General features: G+C 36.9%; 1 protein-coding gene across 1 annotated transcript; it reads left to right on the forward strand.

Annotated features, from left to right (window-relative positions):
* The first annotated feature begins 200 nt into the window (after positions 1 to 200).
* Positions 201 to 6690, forward strand: LOC131637042 (NAD-dependent protein deacetylase SRT1-like). The gene is made up of 14 exons (XM_058907606.1): positions 201 to 494; positions 2330 to 2359; positions 2463 to 2555; positions 2737 to 2856; positions 3034 to 3134; positions 3372 to 3480; positions 3657 to 3736; positions 4073 to 4151; positions 4440 to 4493; positions 4636 to 4732; positions 4971 to 5053; positions 5546 to 5613; positions 5825 to 5927; positions 6126 to 6690. The coding sequence occupies exons 1-14, from the start codon at positions 396 to 398 to the stop codon at positions 6423 to 6425; spliced, it is 1416 nt and encodes a 471-aa protein (XP_058763589.1). The 5' UTR covers positions 201 to 395; the 3' UTR covers positions 6426 to 6690.
* The last annotated feature ends 3219 nt before the right edge of the window (positions 6691 to 9909 follow it).

Below are 9909 nucleotides of genomic sequence, written 5' to 3' on the forward strand. Positions count from 1 at the left end.
TTGAATGTGGAGGAAAAAGAAGAAGAATATCAATTTTTTTAGAGAGAGTGAAGAGGAGAATGTTTGTAAGAAAGTTAACACAATCCTACAATTTAAAAATAAAAAATAAAACAAAACATAAAATTGAATAACATTAAAAAAAAAAAAACTATAAATTTTGATAAGCAATGAAAAACAAAACAAAACAAAACGTTGTAATTGGTTTGGGATGGTACTTACCTTGTACTGTCCTTTTGGGGTCTCCTTCAAAGAAACAAAACCTTCTCATTCTCATTCTCTCTGTTGAATCCCAAAAACCTTCTTCTCCCATTTCCTCTGAGTGATTAGATAAATAGAGAGAGAAAGTGATTAACTTTGTGTGTTATTCTGGCATCACCCTAGGTAACCAATCAACCATGTCACTTGGGTATGCTGAGAAACTTTCCTTCATAGAAGATGTAGGCAACGTTGGAATGACTGAACATTTCGACCCATCTACCATTTTGCGTGAAAAAGTGGGTCACTTTTTCCTCCATTCACCTTCTTGATGTTATTTGTCATCTTATTGTTTACACTGTTGTTGCTTACCCTTTGTGCCCTTTTTGGTGGATGATGATCTCTCATATTATGTGCAAATTTTGATGCTTTTGGGGTTCTATGATTAGGATTACCCTTTGTTGTTTTGTGCTGTGTGATTGATTTGTAATGGTAGTGATCTTGAGATGATTAAGCTGAAATTTGGGTGAAATTTAGTTTTTGTTTTGATAATCAGCATGCATGATTGTGGATGATTCTGTTTTTGTTGTACAAGGGTTTTGATTTAGTGAGAAATGGTTCGAGACTTTGAAATGTTGACCAGATATGTTCTTAAGGTGTTTTAGGGATTGTGTTTCACCATAACTGCGCAAAATTTTTGTCAAATTTGCACAATTGATGTTACTGATCGATCAGAACCTGAAAGGATTTTGTACTTTGAATATAAATTATATCCTTCGTCGGTGAATATATACTGCTACATATGTGAGATTTTGGTACAATGTAGAAATCTGCTATGCAAGGTTTGAATTTCTTTTGAAAATGAGTTCAAAATCAACCACTATTGAGTTTTATTTAGGGCATATAACTATTCATCCAATGTGGGGCTCTCAACACACATCCCTCACATTTAAGACGGAACATCTAGATTGTGAGTCAAGTGGCCCGATAATAGATGGCCTAACAGATCTAGGATAGACTCGAGTACCATCTTAGGGTTTCTGAGGTTTAACTAAACCCTGAAAAATCAGCTTGTTAGTGAGATATATTCACCAGATCACCACTTATTGCCACTACTCAAATCATATTGAATATCCAACATGGAGCTCTCAATTGGTAACGTAGGCTACCGATTTTCATTTAACATGCATTGCGGCCGGTGTTGTTTTGAAGGTTAATTTCCCTATTTAATTGATTTTCTATGGTATTTGTCAAAGCTTGTTCATATGCTTATGGAGTGTTGTCTGATTTCTGCCATGACGTTATAGCTCACGGGAGATGTTGTGCCATTTTCCATAGGTCACAAAAACTATCACATCCTCCATAGACCGCAACACCTTGTTTATATGGCAGATTTTTAGATGACCGACATGCTCTGCCATTGATAACACTGAGTTTTTGTGCAGTACAATGTTAATGCAGATATGCATGAATGTGCTTGTTTTATTCATTAAGGTTACTGTCATTTTCTCAATGTTGTTCTCTTTTCTGGAGCTGGATGGTTGTAAAATTGAATATCAAGAGCCCTTTGTCTGGGTTCTCTTAACCATTCTCTCGATCTACCTTTACATCCAGTGTAGTAAAGATTGGGTGCTGGATCGTAAGATCTTATGTGCTAAGGGTGGCTGAAAGTTCTACGATCAGAGAAAGATCTTTTCGTCGCCGGCGCATTTAAGATGAGCTTTTTGAAGCAAGATCGTAAAAAAAAAACGTGTTGGGGCTTCTTTTTTGGGTCTGCGTTATAATTTACATGTTTTTGTGTATGTGTGTATATATATGCATGAAATTACCATTTTCCGTTTCGGTAGGATCTTACGTGCCATGCTAACAATCTGAGTTTTACGATCTGTCACAAGCCGACCGTTCCTACTTAAAATCTTGTGCTTGACTACATTGTTTACATCTGATATGTTAGTTCTCTTTCAATTGTTTCTCTTCTTTTGTATTGGAATGCAATGTACCAATTTATCCCCTAATGAGATGTTTTTTTCATTGCATTACCTGATTGTATATATACAAATATGAAATGTAATCATTACCTTCACTTAATCGAAATGCATAATTTATTTGCTAAGACTTTTTTTTCTCTTGGCAGATAGAGCAACTCGCTATTATGATTAAAAAGGTACTGACTGTGACTACTTATTGATGATTATATTAGTAACCTTTCTATTATTTTTTTTTATGTAATCAGCCTCTTTAATTTGTATTTGTTTTTCTACTTGCAGAGTAAGCATCTAGTAGTGTTTACAGGTGCAGGAATATCAACATCTTGTGGTATACCTGATTTTCGAGGTCCCAAGGGAATTTGGACGCTTCAGGTGATGGTTTTGAAGTTTGTAAATGCTTGTACAATAACAGAAATTTAACTGTTTTTCTTCTGTTCACACCGTTGTGAAAGTATGCTTGACAACAGTGTGTAGTCTTCTTCCTTTCTCTTATGGTTTATGGATTTTATGCGGCTCTTTTCATCCTATTTTCTGTTCTGTATTATTATTACAGCGTGAAGGTAAAGCCTTGCCGGAAGCATCATTACCATTTCACCGTGCGGTGCCAAGCTTGACTCACATGGCTCTCGTTGAATTAGAAAAGGCTGGTATTTTGAAGTTTGTTATCAGCCAGGTAGAATCACTGCGTTTTTTGTTTTAGCTATTTTTTTCACTTGTTCTTTTGCAAATCGCAGTCAAACTATAACAGTTTCATTTCATTCAATTTCAACCGAAATTATCATTCTTTGGAGCAGAATCCAGCATTTAACTTTCTTCCCCATTCTTATAACCTTTTATTTTCTTATGATAGAATGTCGATGGTCTCCATCTTCGATCTGGAATACCAAGGGAAAAACTGTCTGAACTGCACGGGAATTCCTTTATGGAAACTTGCCCTTCTTGCGGAGCTGAGTACGATCTTATTTCTCTTTCCATGCTAATTTACAGTGCAGATGCTAGCAATAAAAGTTCCATTTCATAGATTTTATTAGTCATTTATAATTTCTAATATTTTCTACATAGATCCTGCTGTAAACCTGACCTGTTTTGTCTACTTCTTGCATTAAGTCAATCCCGTCGCATCATATTTTTCAAAATCTTACCTCATGAAAGAATTGTAATCTAATTGAATGATTTGAACCTCTTAAGGTACTTTCGAGATTTTGAGGTAGAAACTATTGGTTTAAAGGAGACATCGCGGCGCTGTTCAAATGCAAAATGTGGAGCAAGACTTAAGGATACAGTCCTTGACTGGGAGGTACAAACATTGTCCACCATTAGGTCCCAGTTATACAACAATATAATAATGATTCATTGTGAAAACTATTGTGCTACGGAATGCGATTAAGTACTTAAAAAAATATGTACGTATATGTGTCTGCCTATTTATGTTTCCCTCTGAATATTTCTCTATGTATGTCATTGTATGTACAGGATGCGTTGCCTCCAAAGGAGATGAATCCTGCCGAGAAGCACTGCAAACAGGCAGATATAGTGTTATGCTTAGGGACAAGGTAATAATAACATGATTTATTTCTTATCAATGAAACAATTTTCTTTTTCATTTCTTCTCGGTAATTGTGGCATGTTCAGTTGAGTTCAAAATGAATCCTTGATCCTATTATGGTCCTACAAGGCTCGAGGGATTGATTAGTCTCTGCAGTTGCGCGCAGAGGATATCCGGTTTATACCAAAAAAAAAATGATTCCTTGAATATATATATCCTTATTTATAGCATGGCTGGAATATACAAGTCTTTCATACATAACAATATGCCATCTCTTTTTTAAAAAGTTCTGCTTTGCTATATTTCTCTTTTGATATAGCATGGCTGAAATCTCTTAATGCAGTCTGCAAATAACTCCAGCCTGCAACTTGCCTCTTAAAGCACTTCGTGGCGGAGGTAAAGTTGTCATTGTAAATCTCCAGGTTTGTCTCCCTTTTTTTCTCCTAGCCACCTTCGTGTTAATGAGGTGGTTGACCCTATCATACTAGCATTCATTAATATCCGGAATAACATATTTAATTTTATTTCAAATAAGATCCTTATGATTGTCCTGTGTATCACTATGATCAAGTCGGTAATAGCATTGCAGCAATACATAAAAATGCCCTAAATTGCTAGCATTTAGACGTTGCAATTTAACTGTGGTCACTAGCCGACATTTGCTGTATTTACAATAGTCATCTAAACTATAAGTGTTTTGAACTCTTCAGAAAACCCCAAAGGACAAAAATGCCTCTCTAGTCATTCATGGGTTTTCTGATAAGGTATTTGATCTGGATCCTTCTTAAAGAAGACTCATATATTTTCAGTTTGAATTAGAAAAGTGTTGGTTGTTTTTTTTTCTTCTGTCATGAGAAATAAATACGAAGTTTCCTTTTTAATATGCATTATTTTGAACTGGAACAGGTGATTGCAGGTGTCATGGAGCACCTAAATCTGCGGATTCCTCCTTTCATCAGGATTGACCTTTTCCAGATTATTGTAGTGCATGCTTTGAGCAACGGTATGTAACTTTTAAGCTACACCTATACTTTAGTATGTACTTTAGGTTCGACACATATAACATGTACTCACAAACGCATTCATACTCATAAATCCCACGCTGCATACACGAGTTAACTAAATGGAACTCATTTTCTAATTCTTCAATGCCCCGTTTTCACGCTGCAAGATGCCACATAGGCAAAATACCAAGACATGTGAATGACTAGCTCACATAATTGATTCGATTTTCATCTCAGATAAAAAATATGTGAACTGGACACTCCAAGTTGCAAGTTCGCATACCCAGAAAGCAGCATTGCCTTTCATCAAGTCTGTTGAGGTGAATTCACGTGTTGAATCTATATCTTGTTTTTTTTTTTAATCATTTATTTATATCCACAGTTGATGTTGGCTGGATTGACTTTTGTTTATAAACGTGCTAGGATTGAGTAATTTCGTTCTTAATTTTCTAGTTGTAGACTTTTGGGAATCTTGCTGTTGGGTTTCTTGCTCATTTCTTAGCATAGTGGCGAACCTCACATTGAATGTGATAAGAATAACCAGATATAGAATATGGATGTTTGTCTTAGAATGTGGATTGGGCCTAACTCATCCCTACAACGGTAATCTAATTTTCAAATGGGCAGAGATTGATTCTCTCCAACTTATCCTTTTGTGTATTGCCGATGCTTAAAACCCCTATTGCATGATGAGGTGTGTTAAGTGATTGATTCTCTCACTTACTGCCACAGCTGCATTCCATTCACCAACTTCATGCTGTCTTAATAAAAAAGTAAAAGAAACTGACTAGCATATCTGTCCTTGTCTGCAGGTTTCCTTCTCGGACAAGGAAGGTTTCAAAGAAGCCATTCTGGATAAGCATCCATTTCGGCTTAAAAGGTCCCACACTTTTGCAATGTGATTTTGTTTCTGCCTTTAATAAGTTTTTTTCTCTCTCTCTCTCTCTCTCACTCTCTCAATCTATATTGGTTCTTACACACTAGATAAGACATGTAATTCGAATTTTCTTATTATCTTAAATGTTGATTAAATTCTTGATCTATGTCCGTTGCTTAAATATTAATACTTATTTTGATGTATGATGTCTTAGAAGAACAGCATATAACAAAACATTTGAAATGGTTCTAAACCTCAATTTTGGCGATGGCTGCGGTTGCTCTTCCCTTGAAGTTGATGTCCCAATTGATTTTATGGTGAGACCTATATAAATTTCACTTACTTTAACTTTAACTTTTTTATTAAGACAACATGAAGAGTTCAACTGACTTCACATTACAAATGGTTAATCTTGTTATGGAAATTATTTATTATTTGATCGAAAAAATAAAGTTTTTCATTATTCATGAAACTTGTCAAGGGCCAAATGTTATAGAAAATTACAATTTTTACAGAGTCCAACTGACTGCTTCAACTTCGACAAGGATGTCATATTCCAAAAGCTGAGAGACAAGGCAGTCATCGAGTCAAAATGCGGTCAGAATGCCGTTATTGAGAGAAAAACCACCTCCTCTCCTAGAAGCGACATTACTACCTATGCAGTTGTAACTAATCTTGTTCATTACAGCAAACCAGTCCCCGATTCTCTAGCCAATGGTGATCACAAAAAGAGAAAAGATCTCATGATCGGTACAGGCTCGTCTTGGAAGCGTTCAAAAGTTACTAAGGGTAAATCCATATCAAAGAAGGAATGAACTAATAGATAGAAAGAGGTAGGTTCTGTAAGTATGATACCAAACATTAGAAAACTGACAGGATTGACAAAATGTAGAGACTGAGTGAATTTTGTTAGATGATACACTCAGTCCTTCCCTAAATGGTGGCCATGATGCTGAAAAACTTTTTTGTACAATAACTAATTACTGAATATATATAGTGTGTAATCTTGGTGTGGCTTTTGTAATGTTTCTTTGGATAGTTTGACAAATGATGAGTATAAAAGGTATTTATTTATTTCTTTGTAGAGGCTGTGTTTGAACTGGATGCATGTGTTTCCTTGTCGATTAGCGTGGTTGGTATGTTATCTTTTTAGAATTTCCATTTGCTCTTGTAGTTGTGCTTGCATCTGTTGTTGCTGAGTGGCTTGAATCCAAAGTTGTTCTTGCATATGCACATTCTGGAACCTGAGACTTTCCAAGGTAGTTGAAGTTTCAGTAGCAAACATGTTGAGGGTGTTGGTTACAGAGGTGGTGAAGAGGGTGAAGGTGGTGATGTTTGGACAAGAGGTGAAAGGGGTGCAGGAGATGTGAGATATACATATGGTTGTTGTTGTACATGGGATTCTTAAGGTGCAAGTGATGGTTGTTGCAGAGGTGAAGATTGAGGTACAAGTGAGGTTGGTGTGGAAGTGTTCTTATGTTCTTCAATGAGAAGTGCAAGAACATCTCTGAACTTTGCTCATTGTTGCCAAAAATAATCTTTCCTATTTCTAAGCACTTGATTACATTAGCAATGTACTTTTTCCATGACTTAACCTAGATACCCATCTAGAGGAAGTGATCTTATTGAGAGTGTTGGAATTATAAAATATTGGAATTATAAATTTGTATTTAGGAGTCAATACATGTACCTAGAAGTCTATGCCTAGAAAATTACATACATGTATCTAGGAACTAACAACATCCTTGAAAATCTTATCTTGTATTTACTCTCTAGTGTGTATATAATCAAATTACTTGAGTGCATTAGGAACTCAAGCATTTCACCAAATATTCACTTTTCTACATGGTATCAAGAGCTCTCGATCCTGAGAGACTTGCTTCCGCATAAACCCTAGCCGTCTTCATTTCGGTAAATCCCAAGTCACCTTCATCGTGACAATTTTTCTGCCTTTATTGCAGCCTTGTTATCCTTCATTGCAATTTTTTTTTTCTGCCTTCATTGCAGCCTTCTTACCCTTCATTGCAATTTTTTTTTCCTACCCTTCATTGCAGCCTTCTTACCCTGTCCAGAAACACCTCACACAAACCCCTCTTTATTCCTTTCATCTGTCAACCATTCATTGTTGTCTTTTAGGCCCCTCTTGAGGAATATTTCATTTTGTTGTTATTTTTATTTTTAGCTTGCTACAAATGGCTAAAAAAAATTATGTTGATTACTCTTTATCATTCACCGAGGATGAGGTGAATCGTTTAAAGGTTATACTTGACTCTGTCAGTAAGCCTTTTGGAAGTTGTTCTCTACCGACGACCGGCTTGAGCGTATGCTCTCAATCCTTTAGTGTTTGCGATAAAATACCTAAGAATGCTTGGATTTTGGACTCTGGTGCCACCGACCATATGACATTCAATCCCAGTTGGATTTCATCTTACACCTCCTCTGAGAAGAACCGTTATGTTACCGTTGCTAATGGTTCTTATGCTCGTATTGATGGCTCTGGGAGAGTTAACTTGCAACCTTCACTTCAATTACAAGATGTGCTTCATGTTCCCACACTCTCTCACAACCTAGTATCTGTTCGTAAACTCACCCGTGATCAGAATTGTAAAGTAATATTTTTCACTTCTTATTGTGTTTTTCAGGATCTTACCAAGGGGAAGACAATTGGAGTTGCTAAGGAAAAGGGAGGGTTGTACTACCTATCTAATGAACCAAATTGTTCGAAGGTGTTGGCTTCCTACTTGCAGACTGAGTCTTCAGTGTCCTCTTCTCATTCCGCCGCACAAATTTGGCTTCAGCACAAACGTCTTGGTCATCCACCATTCTCTTTAGTTAAGTCTATGTTTCCTTCTTTATTTTTACATCATTCAGTTGAGTCTTTTAAATGTGACGTTTGTCAGTTAGCTAAACATCATCGTGTCTCTTTTACTCCTAGTTCCAATAGAAGTGCTGAACCTTTTGATCTCATCCATTCTGATGTATGGGGACCTGCACCTATTTCTAATATTTCGGGTGCTAAGTGGTTTGTATCATTTATTGATGATTGTACTCGAGCAACTTGGATTTTCTTGATGAAGGATAAATCAGAAGCACCAGAATTGTTTATTAGTTTTTTAAATATGGTACAAACACAATTTGGCAAAGGGATTAAAAGAATCCGCTCTGACAATGGCAAAGAGTATGCCAATCACATCCTTTCAAATTTTACCAGTCAACGGGGAATAGTTCATGAATTTACATGTGTCGACACCCCACAACAAAATGGTGTTGCAGAAAGAAAGAATCGTCATTTACTTGAAGTTGCTCGAGCCATTCTCTTCCAAATGGCAGTTCCTAACTCATATTGGGGAGAAGCCGTTTTGACAGCTGCCTACTTGATTAATCGGGTTCCATCTCGCATGTTAGGTAATGTCAGTCCTGTTCAGTTTATGACTTCACGGTTTCCTTCTGTTTCTATTTTGCAGAGTCTCGAGTCTCGAGTATTTGGTTGTGTTGCCTTTGTCCATATCCATAAACAACACCGAAGTAAGTTGGACCCCCGTGCAGCCAGATGCATCTTTGTTGGCTATTCCCCAAACAAGAGAGGATATAAATGCTATCATCCTCCTAGTCGTAAGTACTTTTTCTCTAAAGATGTCACGTTTCATGAGAATTTAGCCTACTTCACTCGTCCTCAGCTTCAGGGGGAGAGCATTCAGAATGTAGAATCTGATTCCGAATTTTTAGTCCTACCTGAGTTGCCCATGACTCCTCTTATAAGTCCTATTACTGGTCCTACAATTGAGTCTCCCGAGTCGACTGTGAATCCTGTGTCAAGTCCTATTACTGATCCTCCTATTATTGATCACACTTCTCCAAATACAGAATCTGAGTCGCCTGCTTCTATTTTTGTCCCTCCTTTGTCGCCTGTTTTGCAGGAACCATCATCCTCCATACCAACAAAAACTAAGGCTGGTGAGCCAACCTTGGTGTATCAAAGAAGAAGTAAGCCCGACCTGCTCCAAACACAACTCCAATTGCCAGAACCGGAGGTAAGTGTTGAAACTCATAATCCTATTAGTGATTCCCATAGCTCTGACACTTGCGATACTAATACAGATGATTTGCCTATTGCTTTAAGGAAAGGGAAAAGGTCATGTGCCAAATACCCTATATCTCAATTTGTCTCCTCTAAAAATCTTTCCTTGCAGCATCAAAGTTTTATTTCTGCAGTTGACTCTGTGGTCATCCCATCATCTGTTCAAGAGGCATTGAAAGATAGAAATTGGGTCCAAGCCATGGATGAGGAAATGAAAGCTC

This window comes from Vicia villosa, unplaced genomic scaffold (assembly GCF_029867415.1).
Source record: "Vicia villosa cultivar HV-30 ecotype Madison, WI unplaced genomic scaffold, Vvil1.0 ctg.001901F_1_1, whole genome shotgun sequence".
In the NCBI taxonomy this organism is placed as follows: Eukaryota; Viridiplantae; Streptophyta; class Magnoliopsida; order Fabales; family Fabaceae; genus Vicia; species Vicia villosa.